Source organism: Amblyomma mixtum, chromosome 2, assembly GCF_055824585.1.
Source record: "Amblyomma mixtum isolate Tamu chromosome 2, ASM5582458v1, whole genome shotgun sequence".
Lineage (NCBI taxonomy): Eukaryota > Metazoa > Arthropoda > Arachnida > Ixodida > Ixodidae > Amblyomma > Amblyomma mixtum.
Genome location: NC_143013.1, coordinates 171,840,495 through 171,864,559, shown reverse-complemented (window position 1 = coordinate 171,864,559; position 24,065 = coordinate 171,840,495). Strand labels below are relative to the sequence as shown.

General features: G+C 52.3%; 2 protein-coding genes across 2 annotated transcripts in view; one reads left to right on the top strand and one right to left on the bottom strand.

Annotated features, from left to right (window-relative positions):
• Nucleotides 1-24,065, bottom strand: part of LOC149361615 (uncharacterized) — a 207,665-nt gene that overhangs the window by 69,106 nt on the left and 114,494 nt on the right. The gene's annotated exons all lie outside the window — the stretch shown is intronic.
• Nucleotides 14,157-23,046, top strand: LOC149361617 (uncharacterized). Its single transcript, XM_089568117.1, has 2 exons — nt 14,157-18,130; nt 22,757-23,046. The coding sequence occupies exons 1-2, from the start codon at nt 14,302-14,304 to the stop codon at nt 23,044-23,046; spliced, it is 4,119 nt and encodes a 1,372-aa protein (XP_089424243.1). The 5' UTR covers nt 14,157-14,301.

The window sequence follows — 24,065 nt, the reverse complement described above, 5'->3', positions numbered from 1 at the left end:
CAGCAGCTGATTAGAGCAGAAAGTTGGGCGAGTTGGGCGTAAATTTAGCTGCGTTCGATGTTTCAAAAAGCACCGCCCCATGTACAAGTTAAACCTATAGGTTCCGCCAGATCCAGCTACGTAGGAACGGTTTTTCCCCGCCTCTATATTTCCATCTTCGCCGTTCTGTCGGCAGTTGTGCATCTTCTATCGCTGATGAGTGTTCCTCTTATCCGTGCTTCGTCATCAGTTCGCTGGGTTGTAACCGTCACATTTACTGCCCTCTAGCGTCCTGGGGTGGTATTCTCCCGGTGTCGCCTTTTGCGACATGTCGCATTAGGGTGGGGCCTAAAAAAGTGCGTACAGTTGCTCGAACAAACGCAAAACGCCGCCGGCACTTTCGTCGGCGGTGCTTTCATTCACTCCGAGAAGCGACAATTTACCACTGCTGATTCACTAGCAGCAGTAGTTTTGTATCTTTGATAGCAAGAATATTTGCCATCACATGACGTCTAATGTTCAAAAAACATTTGCAAATTTAATATAAACTCGCTTTACTTTATTTAAGTCTATAAAACACCGCGAAAAAGCTTCAAATCTATTTTTGTTTCGTTCCGGACGGTTGTGCTAGGTTTCGGCTGCGTTTCGGGCAGTTGCAGACGGTAGCAGTGTAGCTGGAGGTCCCATAAGGCTTGCGCGCTCCAGAATCGAGAGCGTATGTCAAAAACTAGGCTGGATTGCAGCTTAAACTTTATCGTGGAAGCAAGGTAAGTCATAGCGAAAAGCAACAACACCAGTAGTTGTCGGTAAACATGCCGACCGGAGTCGCAAGGACTGCTGAATTGGCTGAAGCGGGCGGCTCTCGCTTGGAAGGACGCCGCCATGTTTTCACGCTAAGGGCGCAAAAGCCGCAACTGCCGATTGCATTCGTACGCTAACGCTATTTCCCCATTAGCGTTCTGCGCATGCGCACTCTGGATCCGCTATTTCGCTATGCACGCAATTATGCAAAGCCCGCAATACTAAAACTCTCTAATGTTCAGTTGTAGGTTTGTAAAAGTCGTCACATTCCTTTAAATCCTCTTTGGCTCGTGCAGACACTGTTTCGTTTCACTAACGTGCATTAAAACGCCTTGAAGGGTCATGTAGATGTGAGCGCAAGCGCTGCCAAGGCCACCTCGTCGCAGCGGGCAACGTCTGTTTCGTCGTCTGTTTACGACGGTGCAAAGTAAGTTCGCATGGCGAGTGGCAGTCCGGCTCAGCAGACGGTAGCCACAGAGCTGTGCTCTTCGACAGCCGGTAATGCCACCGACAAGATTCGTCAGCCAAGGCAAACTGGTCGCGATGTCCGCGGACACGCCACTCTTCTTCGCAACTCAAAAACCAGGCAAGGAGAGTGGGATCCATCAATTTCCTGGCCCGTCGCCCGCACGAATCGCTTCAGCGCATTCCGTTGTTCGACTAAGCGTAGTAAATTGGGGCGACGTCACGATGACGTAGCAGGAAGGCGGATCCGTGTCGTCACGCCGCCGTCACCGCGGCTCGAGCCAATCAGCGAAGAGCGAATGCGACATGTCGCAAAAGGCCACACCGGGAGAATACCACCCCTGATACGCACAGTGCCCCGAACACAAACGGCAGACGTATTTTCCTGCCTTCTCATATATCGGGGTCACGGTGAAAATGCTCTCTCAATAAGGGGGTATCGGACGAAGAACACAAAAGGATTTCAAGGGCAGATTAATCGGCAGCACAAGCAGCAACAGTAGCAGCGGGAGCAATCGGAATGACACTGACGCCAGCAAAAACACGAGACACGGACGGCTGGCAACAATGGCTGGCTGCACACAAGAATCGGAGCAGCGTCAGCGGCTCTCTTCAAGTCGGCACATTTTGTTATTGTTTCTCGGCGAACCACGGACAGCAAAGGCGGTGGCTTTGGCTAGACGGAGAGGCAAGAAAAATACTGCCCCCCCCCCCCCCCCCCCCTCAACCCTTAAGAGTTCTCCTCAGCCGCCCTACAGTTCAAGGTCTAGTTCTTTAGTCGGCCACGCCGAATGCAGGATACGACCGCCCCGTCGGAAACGCGGAAAGAGTGAAGAATACCAGGCGAGAGAGCAAAGCAGAGGGGAGAGAATGAAAAGAAGGAAAGATTAGAGGAAAAAGAAACACATACACGCACAAAAAAGTACCCAAGTCGACCGCCAGTGCACGAAAAACGGCAACTGGCGCAGAATGCGAGCGAGCAGGAGGATGCGCGAATGAAGCCAGGCGTAAAAAAATAATAAAAAAGAGCTGACCGCCGTCGCCGCGGTCTGCAGTAACGAAAGGGAACCAGAAAAAGCGTTGCTTTCTCGAGGACGTGGAGGCCGTGTCTGCCTCGTAGGTTCGTGCACTGCGCGCCGATGGGAGGACGCAGAACGTGAGAGAGAAAGCGGCGAAGAATAAATGAAAAACGAAAACGGGATCAGACGAGGCGAAGAAAGAAAGGTGCCGAGCACGAGCGCCGCGCGGGAAATGGAATCTGACGGGCGAGGTAGGCGTTAAGAAGGGCAGCAGAGTCGAAAAGAAAAGCGGAGAGGAAGAGCATAGGATGGCGCAGCGAAGCCGACCCAAGGAGGAACCGTGTTAAAAGCGCGCGTCGAAGGGAAAGCGAGGAAAAATGATGTCAGGACCAGTTAGCAACGACGGCGGAGGCAACAAAAGCTCCTGACGAAGGCGCGAAAAGAGAACAGCGAAAGGAATATGCGCGGCCAAAATTAGGCCACGCCGCGAGGGCTTTCACTTACACGCCGCACAGACTCCGGCGTGAACGGCCGTCGGGCGAAACACTTTTTCTTTGTCCTCCAGCGCAGACGCCTCGCGTGAAACAGTGGCGCGGGGACAAGCGAAGAACAAAGAATAAGCGGGCGGACAGTGCCTTGCGTAACCGCGGGCTGGCGCATACCAAGTGACACTTGAAAGGGGAGGTGGGGTAGGCGATCGTGCATGAAGCAAGACGGCCCTCGTCCCTCCCCCCCTCTATCTGGGGCGCATTCCTTTCCCCAAATGGGCCGGTTCGCATAATACGATATGCCTTTTCGCCTTGCCACATGGACCGCGCGCTCAGCCGCCGCCGCTGGGCTGTGATTGCCCCCGATTCGGGTCAGCCTCACGGGCTCTTATGTATACCTCGGCCACTGGCGTCCTTAGGAGTCGGCAGGCTCTAATGGAGCCCCTTAATGGTCTCGCGCGCTATACCGGGGGTGGCGGTGTGCCGATTACTCGCGCTGCAAGCGCGGTGTGGAACGTCGCGCAACGCAGACGGTGGGGCTGAGGTTCTGTCGCTACAGGATGTCACCGCAGTCCGTTGCAGGTGGTTCCGGCTGGCTGACCTCCGCTACCGCTCCGGGTACTACTGATGGCCGGACAGTGAGGCGGCCTTGGTTTCTTCATGTATACAGTATTTGCCAAAAGTAACCAGGCTGCATTGTTTGCTTATCTTTCGTAGTGTAGAGCTCTCATGGCTTCCCTGAAGATCAAAAAGATCTTTGAAGGTGAGTACAGGGGTCCTTCTTACCATACAGAGATTTAGAGCTTGAGGGCTGGCGTAATATATTTATTATATGACTGAGAATAAAAACGTGCAACCTGGTTACTTTTCGCTGTACATGGTGCTGTCGGATGGCAAGCCAATGCAGGCGTTTGCATGCGAACACCCTTATTTGCTTTTGCAGCACAGTTTTATCAAAGTGGAGGCTGGGTGTAGACCCTCTGCACGGAAATATGGGAAAAGCCACAGAAGTGCGCGACTTTACTTTAGTTAAAGATTTTGCCGCTCGGAAATTATTTTACGAAGATATATGTTTACATGTCACTTTCTGGTCATTTTTGGAAACCCCAGAACTGCAAAACTTGTCTGATTGGCTAATTAGAGTGTTATACAAGTTGATCGCATTGGAGGGTGATCGCCGTCTAGCCACATGATTCGGACCGGTGGAGAACTTTCTTTCTTTCTTCTTTCTTTATTCAATACTGCAAACCATATACAGGTCCAAGCAGGGTGGGTAAAAGGGCAAACAAAACAATAATAACAAAGTTAGTAAGCATCAAAGTATGGCGAAAGGCAATAAAGAATCATTCCAGTCCGTTACTGTGCGAGGAAAAAATGAAAACTTGAATCTTTCTTTAGATGTAAACTTAGATGTAAAGCGCAGCGGCAGACTTTCGACGTTTGATAACCACGGCGATTATTTCTGCGATTATTATACAGTGACACCAGAGCAGTTTCTGTCATACACCTTAGGCATTGGCGAAGAGCGTCACAACCCCCTCTTTCCTTCTATCCGCCAAGAACAATGGCGCGTCGTGCAACAGGAGCCCCGATATATCCAACATGACTTGATCGATTTTTGAAGTGGTGGGAGTTCTAAACTATCTTTGGCCACGTCGATGCCACGCGGGTATCGAAATAGAATCCCTCAGCTTGAATTATTCCGTGGAGGCCAGCCTCCGACAGCCCCAGAGAGAACGCGAGTTTCGTAACTGAAAGTCGACCCCGCAACAGAATCAGTGCTGCGTTTTGGACACAGGTCTTGCATTTCCATCAAGTGTCTGAGCGGCGTGGTGTATATTCCAAAGATAAGAGAACATGGGTAGTTCATACACTGCCACCGCCTCACCGGAACGCAGAGGCCCGTCGCCGCCACTGCCCAGCAGAGCCGCCTGCAGTGTTGCATCGGTCGCGTACTGAGATGTATGACATACCGAGTTTTCCGATTGAGCACTATAGTTCCCTTTCCAGCTCGGCTATTCGCAATGTCGATGTTTCCGACGAGCGATCTGCTCGTTCTTCACTCTCCCCTCTTCAATCCTTTCTCTCACGACGCCGTTGAGATGGTTACTCTGAGTGAGACAGTTACTGCGGCTTTCTTTTCCTCCTAACAAGCACCTTTCCCTTCTCCGTGAGTCCCTGCCAGTGTGCATAGGAAGATTTGAGGAACAGCGTCATATTCAAGTGGCGAGCGCCAAATGACATGCGCTGAGACAGTCTTTGTCAAAAGTATAGAGACCGAGAGGCTTGTTTCCGGGTCATACTGTGTGGCCCGTTATGTGTCGCCAGCGTTCCAAGCACCCTTGAAGGAGAGAACAATTGTCATCCTGACACTCTGAGTGCAAGGCCTTTTACAGATGCTAGGTCAGCCCCTCTAGACAGCTTACAACGTGACCCAGTTGAGCTGTTTACTTTTGACGAGGGTGTATACATTCAGAACCAGACTACCGCATACACCCGTGGCGGTATGAAAGGCGGATGCACCCAACCAGGCGCATGGCCAGGCGCCGCTGCATGCGGTATCCGCAGTCTATCATTTCGCGTGGCTGTGTCAGATGGAGGAAAATTGTGCGTTGATCATCGCACGTCGCGCTATAGCGACTGCCGACAACAGGAGACAGCCCGCCACGAACCACTCCTACGTTCGAGATCTCTTGAATACGGATCCCTGGATCAGCCGGAGCCAACTATGGAGATACCGCTTGAGGGCCCTCATATCGTGAAACTGAACACACACATTGTATACACTGAAGTACTAAATACGCATGGAATTGTGAGAACTGAAACCTGCCCTCTGCGTGTTGATTTATTCGCCGCCGGTTGTCGGCCTGTAGCGCAAGCAATGGGCATACGTCTTCTCCCAAAAAGCCGTCCCACCGCAAAGACAGCTCTCGTGTGATCCACTGCCTCCCTCGGTCGTCGCTTCGGAATGTCGACGGCGGCGGCAAAAAGAGAGGCGCAAACCGAGCGCAGCCAGGCAAAGATCAGTCCGTCGCTTCCGCTCCGCTGCACCCGCGACTGCACGGCTCGCTTAGAACGCCCTCCCACAAGCGGACGAAAGCCTTTCCCACGCAGCACTCGAACCGAGACGTCGTTGCACCAGCGAAAGCTATACGGGGCGGTGCGCGCGTGAGTTTAAAACAAGACAGGGTGGGAACGGAGAAGCAAATAGCCGCCGCTAACCTTGAGCCAATGAGCCGGCGAGCCATGCCTGCTTGTTCAGAGTATACGCGTAACGCAGCGACAGACCGACTCCGTCCGGGAGGCAGTTAGCATGCAGTACGGAGACTCCTTGGACGAGAGAGCGCCTAAGGCTTTTCAGACGTGACTAATGCTCGCAGCCGATGTCCTACCTCAATTTCGACTCGCTTGTTTCTTGTTTGGGCCAACAGAGCCCTGAACGTTCTCGAACTACGCGGGGCCTGGCCTCGCTCTCGGCGCAGAAGCGAGTTGCACCACAGGGTCCGACGCGATTGCCAGCGTGACGTTACCGAGACGAGCGCACCTGACCAAGGACTGGGAAGCGTAATTGCTCATTACGCTTTCAAACAGCAGCTCGTGAGTCAGAGAGCGGCGTTTTGCGGCTAGGCTGCGCGCACGGTGGCTTGAGAAGAAGCCGAAACACACGGCAGCGGGTGCTATACATTATACGGAGGGGCGGTATTGTGCCGCTGCGTGCATAACAACTATGGCGCAGATGTTATAGACACACGCAGTTACCGTCGACGTATACTCACATACTACTTCGAGAAAAAAGGATCGGGCCTATTCAATTCAACCGCAAGTGTATCTCCATACAAGTGTGCACTGCTAACGCTCTGGAACCCAAGGGATCGAACTCACGACTGCCTCTGAAGCACATAATTATTTGGCGTACGCAGCCTTGTCAGTATATGGTGTACAGGAGAAGGCGCTAGTTCTTGAAACGCAGCAAATAAGTCTCCTATAGAAAAGCAGTGTAGCATTTCCGATATGCCCACAGTTCGACGTACTTCGCAGCAACGATGCGGTCCCGCGTTCCTCCGCATGTAAGGATCCGCCATATGGGCGTGTGCCTATGAATGCACGTTTGCGGGCTTCGACAGTTGGTGTTTCTAGTTGGCATGTTACCATGGAGCTTGGTTAGTCGCGTGTAAGACAATTTTCTTGTAGTAGAGACCTTTTTCCGTGATGCGTGCGTACGTCGTTATGTGCGAAGCAGGGTGCAACGGGGTTGTTATGCTAAATAACGAGTACATTACATTTCAAGGGGCCGTTTACACTGCTGTTGTCACGGCTTTGTTTGAAAGCACATGCACTTAGCGCGTAGCAGTGAAGTACAATTAAAAACTTTCAGCGGAATTTGTTGGCAAAACTCCTTTCTTTTCGTTTTGCGCCACGACACACGAAGCTATGATACGAACTAATACAACGTATTTCACTTTCACTTAGCCCTAAGAAGGAAACTGTTTAGGTTTATTGGTTTGGTTTATGGGGGTTTAACGTCCCAAAGCGACTCAGGCTATGAGGGACACCCTAGTGAAGGGCTCCAGATAAGTTTCGACCACCAGGGGTTCTTTAACGTGCACTGGCATCGCACAGTGCATGCGCCTCTGCATTTCGCCTCCACCGAAATGCGATCGCCACTGACGGGTTCGAATCCGCGTCTTTCGTGTCAGCAGCCGAGCACCATAAGACACCGTGGCGGCATGCCGGGCAAAAAAAAAAAAAAAACGAGATGCATGCCGCGTTACCGGTTTATACTGCACTGCTGTGAACACGGCCCACTGTGTAAAGCATCTGACACACAAGTTGCACTGCAGATGGATGGCGTACCGAGATGGCATGATCGAAAGCCTGCGCAAGCATACCGTCCGCGCCCTGTTTTCACCCGTCCCCGCCCCTAACGTGCATCCTGAAACTATATGGCATGCTGTTTTGTCATAAAACCTGCCAAGCTCCAGCAACGCTCGCACGAATGAAAAAGTGCCAAGAATATGATTGGCTAGCGTCGTTTTACACGGTATACTCGGATATATAAAAAGAAAAAAAAGAGCGATAGCCCTCCCAGACGGTCCATACCAACGTTTGGGAGAAGTCGTGTCCTGCGCCTCGTTCTACAACACTGCCTACTCAGAGTTATACGAGCGGTGCACTGTAAACACAAGTACAACATACGGGAGTAAAGAGGCAGTAAGCTTTCTTCTAGCCCATTCTCTTTTATAAAAGTGAATGCGTTAGAGGACACTTTACTCCCATCTTCTTTCTGTTAAGAGTGTAGGCACACCCGAACTGAAACTGCTCCTCACTCTAACACACCACCCACTCCGAGCTCCACGACGGGTATACGCCCACCTGAACCACACGACCGAAACACATATCCTCGAGAGCTCGGACTCCCCGGTCCACCTCGACAATAGCACTACCAGGAAACTAGTCAACGCGGGGCTCGGGAGCTTCGCTTTGCGACACGTGAACGACAGTGCCAGCACTGCAATGCCAGCGAGTCACCTTACCCTGCAATGCTGTAGAACGAGGCTAGCTTACGCGCCGGAAAACACGGCACCTCGCATTTTCATGGACGATAATCGGCAACCGTTAGCGAGCAATCTACGAAGCTTCTCCACTGCTCTTCCCTGCGCGGTGGCACAGCTACAGCAACGCGTAACCTGCGGGTCAAATCTTCCCAGGCAGCCGCGTACGCGCAACCCGGCTGTACACGTCCAGAAACGAGACTTCCGTTCGGCAGCGCGCAGCACCGAGGCACACCGGCGGGAGTCGTCGTGACTTGCACCGGCCTAGATTGCGGGCTTCCGAGCAAGGGGAACGCTGCGAGCGCCGAAGTGCGAAGGCGCGTTACGCGGAGGAGACCTTTCCTCTCCTAGTGTTTGTGATTTGGTGCCAGAGCCTAATGCGGCCGCAACCGAGGCCTAAGGACGGTCGCCATTCCGAGGAAGAGATTGAGTGAGTGACTGGGGCCGCTCACTTGGAGGATAACGAAAAGATCAGACTGAGACTGTGGATGCAGCGAGCTTATGATAAGAAAAGGACCACGAAGATCCGTGATTGGTTTTGGTTGTACGGGGCTTAACATCCCAGACGACTGCACATCGTAGTGGAGGGCTCCAAATAATTTCGACCACCTGGGCTTCTTTAATGTGCACTGGCATCGCACAGTACACGGGCCTCTAGAAATTCGCCTACACTGATATACGACAGCCGAGGCCGGAATCGAACCCGCGTCTTTCGGGTCAGCAGCCGAGCACCTTAACCATTGAACCACCTCGGCGGCTAAAGACGTGTTATGAGTTTGTTAAAAAGTCAATGATTCTAGACATCATACTCATCAGGCACACCTGAAGACTTCTGAATTGAGTATCTGATGCAGATCTGATTAATAATGGCCACCGAGTTTGACTACGAGATGTGGTGTGTTTTTTTTTCTATTTGATATTCTCATCGATTTCTGATGTACACGTTTTGAACTCCTCATGTATTGCTGAGAGTTTCAGGATGTATGGAAACTAGCCTTTTGGAGAAGAAAAAAAATCATCTTGAAAGGAGCAAGTAACTACAAGATCAAAAATAGAGCATTAAAGTGCTTTGGAAACAGATGCCGCACCGATGCACTCACAGACCCGAAATTCTTCACACCTCGGACTCACTGTCATATATTCCAAACAGGAGGCCGCTGTGCACGTGTTACTGAAAAGTTGTTAGTAAGTAGAGTTTTCTAAAAGAATTTTGGAGTCATGCATGCCATTTCTGGCAGGTGCGAGAAAGTTAGAAAGAAAACTGTCTAGAGAGTGCGTGAAAATGATACTGCTCTGATGTAGTCATGAATCATGAGTTCTACTATCGGAACGTAAATGCAAAATCTCATTAAGAATTGTTCATTTTATGACGCACTTACGATGTAAAAAAGTTGACGCAAAAACTGATTAATAAATTATGTCGATCAGATGCAAAAACACAACACGTTGTCTTTCTAGTTTGTGATTACTGAGCATCATTACAGCATAATGTCAGAAATGCAGTATCCATTTTTGTATGACCAGTAAGATAGGAAGAGAGCGGAGTAGAACTATCGCGAGAAAAAAAAAAACGTAGCTCATACGAAGTAAAGGAAAATGGTAATGGGCAGGACGGAGAGCAGATAAATAATGGTTGTCTTTGGAAACAGAGTGGATTCCAAGAGAAGGCGAGCGCAGCAGCGGAGAATCAGTTGGGCGGATGAGATTAGGATCTTTTGGGGGTAAATAAAGTGGCCGCAGTTGGAGCATGGAAAGGTAATTAGTGATAAAAAGCAGAGATTTCAGTCCTGCAGAGGACATAAGGGGCTGATAGTGTTGATAGTAACAATCATTTCACTCAAGACCACCGCCGCCGAATTGAACCAGCCACCACCACCGAGGGAGAACCCCTAAGATATGCCGCCGGTTGTCGCGTGTCGGGCTGCGCTTTGCTCGGCTCGTGTAGTTGACTCTGCGGAAGAGTACACACGTCATATCGCACACACGGACGCCGTCTCTCGGCGAACAATGGGCCCTGCTTGGGAGGCGCGCGTGACTCAAGAAAGACCCGAGGTGGCGCAATCAGTGCCGCGCGTGTCAGGGGAGGCAGCCCACACACCACGCGCTGTCGACAGAGAGGGTACCATAGTTCCTCCTATAATCGTCACATCGTCAGCGTTATGAGGTGATAAAGTTGTCCGCGCTAAACGTTGTAACGTTAGCGCCAAATAGGTCACAACGTTCTGAACGATAGAAAAACGAGAACAAGGCCCACCGGATTTTATGACGGCACGGGCGACACTCAGACAGGACGAATTACACTCATAGGGTAGGCGCCTATACCATACGGTATAGGCGCCTACCCTATACCCTATACCATACGAGCGTAGTACCCTGTGAGGGTATTATAACTGCAGAGTGATGTGAGTGCATTATACTGCCTTGTTAGTGTATTATAACTGCACAGCGCGTCCGAAACGCATAAGAAGGTCTAACCGCTACCACGAAGTTGTTTGGTTTACTGGTTTACTGCTGTTTAACGTCCCAAAGTGACTGAGGCTATGAGGGACGCCGTAGTGAAGGGCTCCGGAAATTTCGACTGCCTGGGGTTCTTTAACGAGCACTGACATCGCACAGTACAAGGACCTCTAGAATTTCGCCTCCATCGAAATTCGTCTGCCGCGGCCGGGATCGAAGCCGCGTCCTGGTCAGCAGCCGAGCGCCATAACCACTGAGCCACCACGGCGGCTAACACGAAGTTGCGATTCTATGGGCAATTCGCAAGTACTGATGCGTTCAACGTGGCATAAACCGCAGTACGCGGCAGTACTCGGAATCTAGTAACCAACACAGCGCAGTGGTTCATGCCCCTAGATAAAGATTCGTCGCATGCCAGGTCTGCCGCGCACAAAAGGAACACCCGTATAACACCAGAGGACACAACCGGCGACACTTTTCCCCGCGAGAACAATGTGACGCTGTAGAGAAAGCAGCCTTCCCCTCTCCCTTCAACGTATACTGCGGAGCAGCGCGTAGCATCCCGCCCGACGCGTGCACTGTAGCGGGGTCCGCTCAATCAACCGACCGCATCGCACGTCCGCTATACATAACACGGCCTCGCGTCGGTCGCTCTTGGATGCCCGCCAGCCAGCAAGGTCGAGGAGAGATACGGAGCATCACACACGCAGCGAATGCGGATGCTATTTGCACGGCTCGCGTCGCGGCAGCAGCAGCGAAGACACTGAGCGACGACCGGAGGACGTAGAGAAGTGGCGCTGAACCCCTGCGAGACCGACGGAACCGAGCACGCTCGCTTATCTCTGTTCCACAGCAGCTGGAGCAAGTAATTCGGAATTCTCGAGATCCCAGTCACAGTGATACGTCCAATTTGGGTGAACAGCGTAATGCTTTGTCTGTGTGTACCTGTTCCTTTTCTGTATTAATTTCGTCCATTTATGCTCTTCCACCCAAAATTAACCCTCACCAACTAGCCCAAATGTCCACCCTACTGAAATGACACATGGCTGAGATCTAGACTGGCGTTGTACCTGCTCGACAAGACTACGTGACCGTAAAAGTAATGTGCAGTGTAGGTGTCATAGTCGTCGAGCGATATACGAATTCATACGCGTCACATGCACGCAAAAGGCACGCCTTTTGACGGAGCGTTGTTGTAGTGCGCTTCAACACGTTTGTTTGTGCCGATAAAACGCGGCTTCAGATTCCGAAGGACTGAGAGCACAGCGGCACGCACCAGTCCGTCATTACGCGAATGCGACAAAGTCCTATCTTCAGCCCAGGTTGCTCGGATTCGGCTTGTTTTGAAGCGAAAAGCTTCACTAGGCTGGTCAACACCGGGTCTGGCGTGCGCCGTGATCAATTTTAGCCATAGCTGCGCGTGCGCGAGTTCGCCGCGTGACGTCACTGGAGAGGCGCAGGTGGTCGGCGGAGCCGCCGCCGAGCGCGCGGCTCCGCCGGTCGACCTTCGCCGTCGTTCGCGCGCTCTGCGCGTGCTTACCGAGTGTGCATGGGCGCGCGCTCGGCTTCCTCGTATGACGCTACTTGCAGCCGCGTAAAACGGCTACTTGTGACTACAGGAACTTTTCTCTTGTGTTCTTCGACTGGGAAACAACGGGATGGCGCCCTTGTTTTAAGATGTCTCCCTTGGCCCCGTCTATTTTGCTCAGTGCTTAGAATCAACTCAATCTAAGCACTCTGTAAACAGAAATAGGCCTATATATGAGTAAGAATGGAGTATAAGCTCTCATCTAGGGCACTTCCTTTTATAAAAGGAAGTGCGCTGCAGGACAGCTTCCTCAATTTTTACTGCTTTCTGTTTAGAGTGCGCACAAAAATTCCAAGGGCTCAAAGACACTCGAGGCGACGGCCATTTCATCCGTACCAAGTCCTTCAGCGAAGTCAGCGCCGTTCTCCCACTGAAACAGCCGCACTGAATTCTGGGCCTCGAGCCTTTCTACGTTCCGGCCGGCTGATCCAGCGAGATTTCCGCCCCCTCGCCTACCCCGCGACTGCCATGCAGGCGGCTTTTCGCGCAGCACGTAAAAGGCCGCTCGGGTGGCCCCTTGACGGATCGCCGGCCTTGCATGTTTACGCGGGGGCCGAGTGTCGGCGCCCGGCGACAACGCGGAAGCCGCTCTGCGTAGCGAGAAACAACTTCCGGGAGCGGGCACTTAACCTCGCCCGCGGTGGCCACCGGTCTGCACCCACATCTGGCACACATTAGTCGAGACAGTATGGACTCCCTGAAACAGCCAAGCGACCCGAGTTTGGAGAGTTGGTCGTGCAGCCTTTGTCGAAAATATACGGGCCATGATGCCGGCATTTATGCCGCGCATTGGGGCCCCCTGTGGTAGCCGTTGTTAAGAGTGGACAACGTGGTCCTGAGAGCCGGGTGTGTCTCATCGCAAAGCAAGGGATATGACGAGGCCTGGCGCCGGCGGCAGAAGCATAGACGACGACGGCCGGGGCTGTTGCACTCCAAATCACCGAACCTCCGACCCGATCGAAGGACGCTGTCTCCCACGGACCTGGGATAAATTACTGTCAGACGAGTGTCGTCGTTAGGCAAAGATGCGGCGACAGCTTGCGACAGCAGCGGCAACGATGAAAGCAGAGATGCACAGCAGCACGGCGGAAACACCGGTATACGTTGGCCGAGTCGACCTTCGGGTCACCGGACTGGATGATGCTACGCAAGGTCACGCTGAGCGAGGCTGCTAATTGAAAGACGCTGTGTCGAATGGGTCTCGTGCTTCGGCCATCCGGCGGGGGAGTTCGAGAAGGTTCAACCACCTGCGAGAAGACTGCGGGATTCTGCTTTCCCACGGAGGCAACGCACAGAATACTTGCGGCAGTGGTCAAGGTGACGCATCTGTGTTTGATGACTGTCTTCCCCTTCTCATCCCCCGAGCTGTGAGAGAGCGAGAGCTTCAGCACCGCCCCGTGCCGTGGGTGGTACCGCCAGCGTCATCAATGGCCCATCCGATTGGACAACGTTATTCGAACCAAGTTCCCCAGTCAGGGATCTAGGGAACGCGAACCGTATTTAACGGGATGTTGTTGTGTGATCGGAGCATTGGATTCGATTCTCTTCTGTAAATATGTAGAATAAACCCTTCTGTACAGTTTCCTCGATAGCGCAGTCCGTCAACGTCATTCGGAGCCGGTACCTGTGGGGCTAAACGAGTTAGTCATCTCCAGGACCCCTCCGTCTTCAACTCTGGTTCCAGCGGTGGGATAGAAGCCCCATCTCTAACACTGGTTCCAGCGGTGGGCTTGTGCGGCACCGTTCTCAACACTGGTTGGCAGCAGCTGGGATGGACCGTGCGACATCGTGCTTTCTCCACGGGTGAGCGTTTTGGTTTTTGCTATGGGATTCGCCAGGCTTTAGATTCAGAGAAAAATCTTGACTGGGAATCAAGGGTTTGTCATTTGAGAAGGGTTATTCTCAAGGCATTTTTTTTGAGTTAGCAGAGCCAAAGCGGAGAAAGCGTCACAATGGACCTAATGAGATTGTTGAAGTCGGACTTGCTGTTGATATGCGAGGAACTGTCAGTGGAAGTTCAGAACAAAGTAACCAAAATTGAACTGGGCGAAATCATTCTTAAACACGTCAAGGATAACGATCACCTAGCAGTTACATGGAACTTGATACAGGAGGAAAAAGCCCGTAAAGAAAAAGCCGAACAGGAGGAAAAAGCGCGCACAGAGGAAAAAGCGCGTAAAGAGGAAGCTGATCGGGAGTGGGAAAAAGAGAAAGAAAGAAAAAAATGGGAAGCTGAAAACGCTGAAAGGGATCTAAAGCTTAAACAGCTTGAAAACGAAAAACAAAAAGAGGGCGTTGGTGCGAGAGCCGGAACTCTTGGAAGAGCAAGCGATGCAGAATCGTATCGAATGAACAGGTACATGCATTCGTATGAAATTGGTCGGGACATAGGACTGTACCTGGGTAATTTTGAGAGAACTTGTGAAAGAGAGAACTTTGCTCGCAGTACATGGCCACAACGGCTTCTGACCCTCTTGCCATGTGAAGTAGCTGAAGTCATAGCGAGACTTAGCACGAAAGACGCAGCAGATTATGACAAGGTAAAAGCCAGCCTGCTGAAAAGATACCGGCTTTCAGCCGAAGCTTTCCGACAGCGCTTCAGGAGCACAATCAAAAACGATAGCGAGGGCTATCCGGATTTCGCGTATGGCCTTAAGACTAACCTGCTAGAATGGCTAAAAGGAGCTGAGGTTTACGAAAGCCGAGACAAAATCATCGAGTGTTTTTGCCTTGAGCAATTTTACCGAAGCATTCCACAAGCAGTGAAACTGTGGGTTCAAGACAGGGAAAAGGTCGACACAGTTGAAAGAGCCGCTGAGCTGGCAGAGGAGTACGTTTCGCGCAGAAGGTTGAGCACTGAAGGGGGTGCGTCACACGCTCGAAACACAATGCGAGATCAAGGACCTAGCCGAAAGAAGCAGCTTGCTAGAAGTTCTGGACAGTCGGAGGCGTCAAAGAAAGCGCCAGAAAAGCAAGAAGAACAGTCAAAGAGAGAGGGAGCAGACAAAGCCGGGAAAAGAGAGTTCGAGGCTAGTAGGCCACAGCGTTGCTACAACTGCAATCGTGTCGGGCACTTTGCAGCCAAATGTCCAAAGCAGCGTGTTGTGTTCTCGTGCATCGATGATAGCGACGAGAATTTAGAGCTCCTTAGGCCGTACTTGCACGAAATGCAGGTTAACGGGAAACCTTGCAAAGTGCTTCGTGATAGCGCCGCGACGATGGACGTTGTCCATCCGTCCTATGTTACAGCGGACGATTTCACGGGGGAAGTGTCGTGGATAAAACAGGCGGTAGAAGAACACAGTGTATGCCTGCCGATGGCTAGAGTGAGGATTTGCGGGCCGTTTGGAGAGCTGTTAACTGAGGCCGCAGTTTCGAAGGCCGTGCCACTTCAATTCCCATACCTTTTCTCGAATCGATCCGACCAATTGCTACGCGAGAGAGGCCAGAAACTCGGAAGTGGGGTGATACAAGCTTTGACAAGGTCTAAAACTCTCCAGCTCGCTTCTCAATTGAGCCAGATTCCCGAACTTCAGGTAGCTAGAGATGCACCAGCCAACTTATCGTTGGAAGCCAATCAGGAGGGTGAAGAGCCACCAGGGCATAAAAGGCAGACGGATGACCGAGCAGATGAGCGACCAGACACTTCGATCACTGAGTCGGTAAATGAGGCAGAGAGGGCTGAAGGGTCCGTTTTATCTCCAGCTTCGCGTAACTTTGATCGCCTTCTGCAGGTGAACAGGGAGTCCCTAATAAAAGAACAAAAACAGGACCCTACATTGGAAAGATTGCGCCTTACAGCCGAAGAGGGAATCGCGAGACGCAACATAACGATGCATGAGAAAGGAGGCTTACTGTACCGACACTATCAGGACAGAAAAGGCAAAACACTTGATCAGTTGGTCGTGCCTGAAAGGTACCGAGCGGATATTCTGAGTCTCTGCCACGGTAATGGCTGGTCAGGACATCTCGGAATCAATAAAACAAAGGAGCGGCTGTTAATGGAATATTACTGGCCAGGATGTTTCAAAGATGCAGAACGCTACGTGAAATCGTGCGATGCCTGCCAGCGCGTGGGCAAGCCGGGAGAGACATGGAAGGCTCCACTAAAAATTGTGCCATTGATCTCGGAACCTTTCCGCCGGCTTGTAATAGACACAGTAGGCCCGCTGCCTAAAACAAAGTCAGGCTATAAGTACCTGCTCACTATGCTTTGTCCCGCCACAAAATTTCCCGAAGCAGTTCCATTGAAGGATTTGAGCTCCGCAGAAATAGTTGACGCTCTTTTGTCGGTGTTCGCGCGCATAGGATTTCCGGCCGAAATCCAGGCCGATCAGGCGACAGTCTTTACAAGCGCTTTGACGACCACGTTCCTAGAAAGGTGCGGGGTAAAAATGCTACACAGCTCGGTGTATCATCCGCAGTCTAACAGTGTAGAAAAGTGGCATTCGGTGCTGAAGCGGGTGTTACGTGCTCTTTGTTACGAGCACAAAGCCGACTGGGAGGACTGTCTACCGGCCACACTGTTCGCTTTACGAACAGTGCCCCACGAAGCCACGGGGTTCACCCCAGCAGAACTTGTATACGGAAGAACCCTCCGCTCTCCCCTCCGAATGCTGAGAGAAATGTGGGAAGGGACAGGAGAGAACCAGACAGTGGTTGAGTACGTGCTTCAGCTACTGGACCGCCTTAACGATACAAGGAAGTTAGTTAACCAAAATATGAAAACTGCCCAGGAGGCCGCCAAGGTCTATTATGACAAAAACGCCCGCCTTCGAGCTTTCACCGTGGGCGATCGCGTGATGATACTCCGGCCATCGAGAAAGAACAAGCTAGAAGTTCACTGGGATGGTCCAGTGGAAGTTTTGCAGAAACTTTCAGACACTAATTATGCGCTAAAGGTTCCAGGCAGAGGAAAGCAGGTGAAAATCTATCACTGCAATCTGATGAAGCCGTTCGTGGAACGTAGCGGGATCGTCAATCTGACGCTAAATGAACCGGAAGAGCCGGACGGCGAGAGTCCAGATTGGAAGGAAAGCGCTGGCGCTAGTGGCGCCATGGAGAACATCCTGGCTCTTTCCATAGGTGCAGAATTTCTAAACTCGGCCCAGATCGACGCGCTAAAGCAGTTGTTGAGCGAATTCGCCGATCTATTTAGCAGCCGCCCAGGAAAGACACATCTCCTGACGCATGAAATAGAGCTCACGTCTGATGAGCCGATTCGATCGAAGCCCTACAGGGTATCACCACGGCAAAAAGAGGTAATGGAAGCTGAAATTCAGCGCATGTTAATGTTAGGGGTTATAGAGCCCGCGGAAAGTGACTATACCTCACCGCTGATCCTGGTTGAAACCCCAGGCAAGGATCCTCGCCCATGCGTGGATTACAGAAAGCTGAATGCGATTACCAAGGATCAGCTTTACCCGATTCCCAACATAGAGGAAAGGATAGAAAGGGTGAGCGGCGCAAAATTCATTTCCACCCTCGATCTCGTGCGCGGATATTGGCAGGTTCCCCTCTCGGAAAGCGCGAGCCGGTATGCTGCTTTCATATCGCCAGCAGGCACCTTTCGACCCTTAATGCTTAGTTTTGGGTTGAAGAATGCCCCCTTCAGCTTCTCGAAACTCATGGACATCGTACTAAAGGATATGCAGGGCTTTGCGCTCCCCTATTTAGACGATGTCGCTATTTTTTCGGAAACCTGGGAAGAGCATCTAGAGCACCTAACGAGCGTGCTTTCTAGTTTGCGACAGGCCGGACTGACGTTGAAAAGGGAAAAGTGTAGGTTTGGTTGCGCTCATGTGTCCTACTTGGGCCACGTTGTAGGCCAGGGAACTAGGAGCCCATCCGAGTTAAAAATTGCCCCGATAGCGGCATTTCCGCAGCCACGGACGAAGACAGACATTCGCTCCTTTTTGGGATTGGTTGGATACTACCAGCGGTACATACCGAGCTACTCACAGCGGGCAAGTCCCTTAACTGACGCCTTACGAAAGGGAGCACCCAGTGACGTACACTGGGATGACCTAAAAGAAAACTCCTTCCGGAGCCTGAAGGAAGCGCTCGTGTCCCGACCTTTGCTTCGGACCCCTGACTATGGTAGGGAGTTTATAGTCCAGTGTGACGCCAGTGATAGAGGACTGGGTGCTGTTTTAAGCCAAGTGGGCGACGACCACGAAGAACACCCGATTCTGTACGTCAGCCGCAAGCTGACCTGTAGAGAAGAAGCGTACAGCGCTTCAGAAAAAGAGTGCGCGTGTTTAGTTTGGGCGGCACAGAAGTTGTCGTGTTACCTGTACGGCGCAAAGTTCATCTTTGAGACTGATCATTGCCCTCTAACCTGGCTGCGACAAATGTCTCCCAAAAATGGTCGCTTGCTCAGATGGAGTCTAGCTCTCCAACAGTACAATTTCTCGGTGCGTTACAAGAAGGGAAAACTGCACGGAAATGCTGATGGTTTAAGCCGACTATTTTAAGCGGGAGAAATTAGGACAACCTACTGTGTGTGTGTGTGTTTTTTTTTTCTTTAACCTTGGCCCAAGCGGTCCGTCTTGGGCGATTTCAAAGGGGATATTTTGCGCTTTCTTGGCACCAAAATTACGCCAAAATTCAGTAATGTTTTATTAAACATTTATTGTCATTGTGGGAAGCCTGGTGGGTCTTTGGCAAATTCCGAGCGCTTGCTTGTGGGTCAGTGCCCTGTCTCGTGGAACAGTCCACTGATGCCATTCTTTGTTGAATGTTCGAGCTTGGATGCCATTTCTGGAAACCAGCCCTTCCACCCGACTCCGGCCTCATCTCTTCCTGCCCAGCGGTCGTGGACGCTGGCCATTCGAGATTTTTCGGGCCGCGGACGAGCTGTTAAGAGTGGACAACGTGGTCCTGAGAGCCGGGTGTGTCTCATCGCAAAGCAAGGGATATGACGAGGCCTGGCGCCGGCGGCAGAAGCATAGACGACGACGGCCGGGGCTGTTGCACTCCAAATCACCGAACCTCCGACCCGATCGAAGGACGCTGTCTCCCACGGACCTGGGATAAATTACTGTCAGACGAGTGTCGTCGTTAGGCAAAGATGCGGCGACAGCTTGCGACAGCAGCGGCAACGATGAAAGCAGAGATGCACAGCAGCACGGCGGAAACACCGGTATACGTTGGCCGAGTCGACCTTCGGGTCACCGGACTGGATGATGCTACGCAAGGTCACGCTGAGCGAGGCTGCTAATTGAAAGACGCTGTGTCGAATGGGTCTCGTGCTTCGGCCATCCGGCGGGGGAGTTCGAGAAGGTTCAACCACCTGCGAGAAGACTGCGGGATTCTGCTTTCCCACGGAGGCAACGCACAGAATACTTGCGGCAGTGGTCAAGGTGACGCATCTGTGTTTGATGACTGTCTTCCCCTTCTCATCCCCCGAGCTGTGAGAGAGCGAGAGCTTCAGCACCGCCCCGTGCCGTGGGTGGTACCGCCAGCGTCATCAATGGCCCATCCGATTGGACAACGTTATTCGAACCAAGTTCCCCAGTCAGGGATCTAGGGAACGCGAACCGTATTTAACGGGATGTTGTTGTGTGATCGGAGCATTGGATTCGATTCTCTTCTGTAAATATGTAGAATAAACCCTTCTGTACAGTTTCCTCGATAGCGCAGTCCGTCAACGTCATTCGGAGCCGGTACCTGTGGGGCTAAACGAGTTAGTCATCTCCAGGACCCCTCCGTCTTCAACTCTGGTTCCAGCGGTGGGATAGAAGCCCCATCTCTAACACTGGTTCCAGCGGTGGGCTTGTGCGGCACCGTTCTCAACACCGTGCAAGTCCTGAGCTCAGAAGAGGTTGATTGACTTCTTGGGGTTCAACGTCCCAAAGCGACCCAGGCTATGAGTGACGCCGTAGTGAAGGGCTCCGGATAATTTCGACCACCTGGGGTTCTTTAACGTGCACCGACATCGCACAGTACACGGGCCTCTAGAACTTCGCCTTCATCGGAATTCAGCCGCCGCGGCCGGGATCGAACCCGCGTCTTTCGGGTCAGCAGCCGAGCGCCGTAACCACTGAGCCACCGCGGCGGGTCTCAGAAGAGGTGAGGGGGAGAGTCCGCGCTCAGCGGCCAGAGATTTGGAACGGTCACGATGCCGTATGCCGTACGTGCAGTATATACAATGATGCTTTCGGCTGTGCGCGCACCAGACGAGGGTAATTAATAGCCCTCCGCCAACTGTGAAGCTGCGAAGCTGCCGCTACTTCGCACGCGCGTTTCAATTGCCCCGAGAGAAACTTGGGTAACGACGGGATAGAGCGAGATAAAGACGGTCCGCTTCGCGGAGAGAATGGCTCAGCCCCACGCACGCATGCTCGGTCAGTTCGTTGCAAACGATCCTCCGCGGAAAGTCCTGCATGTTGGATGAAAAAAACAAGTCTAACGCAGAAAGGGCGAGCGTGAAAAAGATAGTTGGAGGAGGCGGAGGGGGGGGAGGGGGGGGGGGGGCAGTCATTACCCTGCACGCACTGCTGCACAGGATCCATAAGTGAACAGCCGAGACCACTCACGGCTGCTGCGTCGCCCTCTACTCACCCAGATATCTGAAAGTAAAACCCGCGACCAGGGCGCGCGGAAGTCGACGACTGCTCGCTGTATAATCAACATTCCTACTCAAGTTGTCTCCATCTTTCACTTCCGCTTCCAATTTACAGACGTTCTACGGCCGGCGCATACTTCACTCTTTCAGGCGCCGCTCGCCATTTATGTCGGTGTTTTTTCTACCCATAAACATGCTATGCACGTCACAACCCAAGCAATTAACCCGCTTTGAAACGTGAAACACCCACTGGTAGTTTCCCGTACAGTTACATACACATGTTGCGTATAAGGCGTAACGATGGTTGCAACATTGCAACATGCTTCTGGCGAGTGAACAGACGAGGCCATCAGAGAACAATGCAGTAGCACGTGAGTCTTCCTTCGCAGCCGGTAACGCGAGAAACCCATACTAAAATGATAAGGAGCTAATTAATCTCACTGTAATGAGGAGTACTTAGAGCCTAGCGAAACAGTGTGCGAAAAAAGGAACACAGACGAGAAAAGGACAGGCAAACGCTGTTTCGCTAGAATCATACCAACTAGCCAGGCTGCATACTGTTAATATTTACAACGTTTGTTAACAAAACCGTCCTCGTTACATCACGAATAGTGCTCAATCCAGTGCATGAGACAGAAATCCATGCTGGCCAGGCGCAGCACATTCAGAAAAAGCTGCGAGTTTGCCCTGTACGCGGTTGTTTGCCTTGGTTTGACGTTCCAAAGCGACTCAGGCTATGAGAGACGCCGTAGTGGAGGGCTCCGGAAATTTCGACCACCTGGGGTTCTTTAACGTGCACCGACATCGCACAGTACACGGGCCTCTAGAATTTCGCCTCCAAAGAAATTCTGCTGCCACTGCTGGGATCAAACCCACGTCTTTTGGATCGGCAGCCCAGCGCCATATATCCACTGATGATTTGGTTTATTGGGGTTTAACGTCCCAAAGCGGCTCAAACTATGAGAGACGCCGTAGTGAAGGGCTTCGGATCAATAAATTTCGACCGCCTGGGGCTCTTCAACGTGCACCGACATCGCACAGTACATGGGCCTCTAGAATTTTGCCTCCAGCGGAATTCGACCGCCGCGGCCGGGATATCGAACCCGGATCTTTCGGGTCAGCAGCCGAGCACCACAACCACTGAGTCGCCGCGGTGGCTTGTATACGCATTTGCGTACATAGCGCTCGAAAGGGTTAACCAGCGGACGCCACCTACACCGGCGGGAACCGGACGTTTCAGAAAGGGGCATCGTGGAGAATAATTGCGCAGACAGACGACAGACAAAGCAAACAACGAAGCAAACAACGGGCACTACAAGTTCTGTGCTTCGTATTTTCTCTATCAGCGTTCCTATTTTTCGCGATTCTGTATACGAACCAGCTAAACTGTCCGTTTACAAAAAAAAAAAAAAAAACACTGTTGTTAGCCATACTGGTGCCGATGCATCTAAAGGATCTCGCAGAAACACTTCTTCGAACAAGCTTGAAACGCAACCGCGAGAAACGTGTTGCCAAGTGTGCATACGCGTATATGCGGCGGTGACCGTCCCAGACGGTCGACTGTGCAGTCTGCGAAAACAGTGCGCGCTAAACTGCACGCAGCGATGACCGCATAGGGGTCTCCGCAGCGACCCAGCTCAGCCCGTTCCTCCCGCACGCAGGTAAAATTAAAAAAGTAAAACGGAGTGCAGAACGGTCCGTGCCGTTTCCCATCGAACACTAGCCACAGGACACCACAATGGCGGCACGTACTGGAACGTGCACAGTGGAAACGAAAGAAATAGAGAAGAAACAGCCGAGAGGCGCTGAAACACGCGTGAAGCCGAATTCCAGCACAGCGCGGCTGCGGGTGGCGCTCGGCTCGCCATCGGCGCCGGGAGACAATTGGACGATCGTGCGCGACGCGTGGTTGGGTCACGCGTCCCGTCGCCCCGTGGGTGGCGGCGTCGACAATGGAGGCAAAAGTCGTCCATTGTCCTCCCCGTTGGGCGATCCGCCAGTCGGCGTCGCAGGCGCTTTCTTCTGCGACGACCCGCATGGCCTCCCTGGTTCTGACGAAGGCAGTGACAGTCACGAGCAGGAACACGGTGGCCGCATTGCGGAGACTGAGGCACCAGTGCGCGCCTAACCTTCAACAGCATGCGCATGCTAGTGCGCAATAACACACCAATGCGTGCAGGGCGTGAATAACTGAGAAGACAGACTGTAGACGAATCAGGTAATCAGACAGCGGCTGCTGCGCCGGCCATATTAGACCGCCTTCATATTTCGCTCCGAATCTTCGGGAAGAAGCTGCAGACTCTGCTTTTACCCCCTGTTATCTCTCTCTTGCCCCGTCTTCTCCCGTGTTTCAGAGTTATGATCATGTAGATTGATTTGTGGTTATCCAGCACTAACTCCTCGCATTATCTCCAGACCGCGCGACTGGTTTAGGCACGCGTGTGCTCATTCCGAAGACACTCCGATTGTCTGTGCCGGTTACTACTGTGTGGCCGAATGGTTTATCCCATAAAGCTAGTTGAACATCTATCAATAGAGCCCGGGAAGTAGCCGCTTAGAGCTTCAGCCATGCATTACGGTAGGGTGGATCGGTCGTGTCCATAGATGAATGGCTAGGCACGCATTTTTTTTTCTGTGCTTTGCTCAATGCTCAGGCGACTGACTACGCTGACGTAGGGTACGAGCTGGGGGTACTAGACGTCAACCATTCACACAAGAACCAACGTTCCAACGCGTGTCGAGACAGCAAAACGAGCTCCCCGTCCAATAGAACGAGGAAGTGACGGACGAACACTGCGCTCAGTCGAGATGTCGTTCCGCTGTTAGCTTGAAACAAAAGGATTTCAATCCCAGAAGAAAAAGCACTCTGCAATCCCGCGCGTAACCCTACACGCCGCTGAACTCTGCCCCCGAGCACAATAAAATCGGACAGCCGCCCCCAGCAAGAGAGCGGCACGATCGCGGCCTCCTCCGGTGTGTGGCGTGAAATTTTCGATACTGCATGCGGACCGAAACGCACGCAGGGATACCGGAAGAAGCGGCGGCGAGAGGGCAGGCCCCGGACCGAGGAAAACAATCGCCTTCCAGGGCCACCGCCGGGGCAGCGGATGGGGTCAAGGAGGAAGAGATGAACGCGCGCTTCGAGCG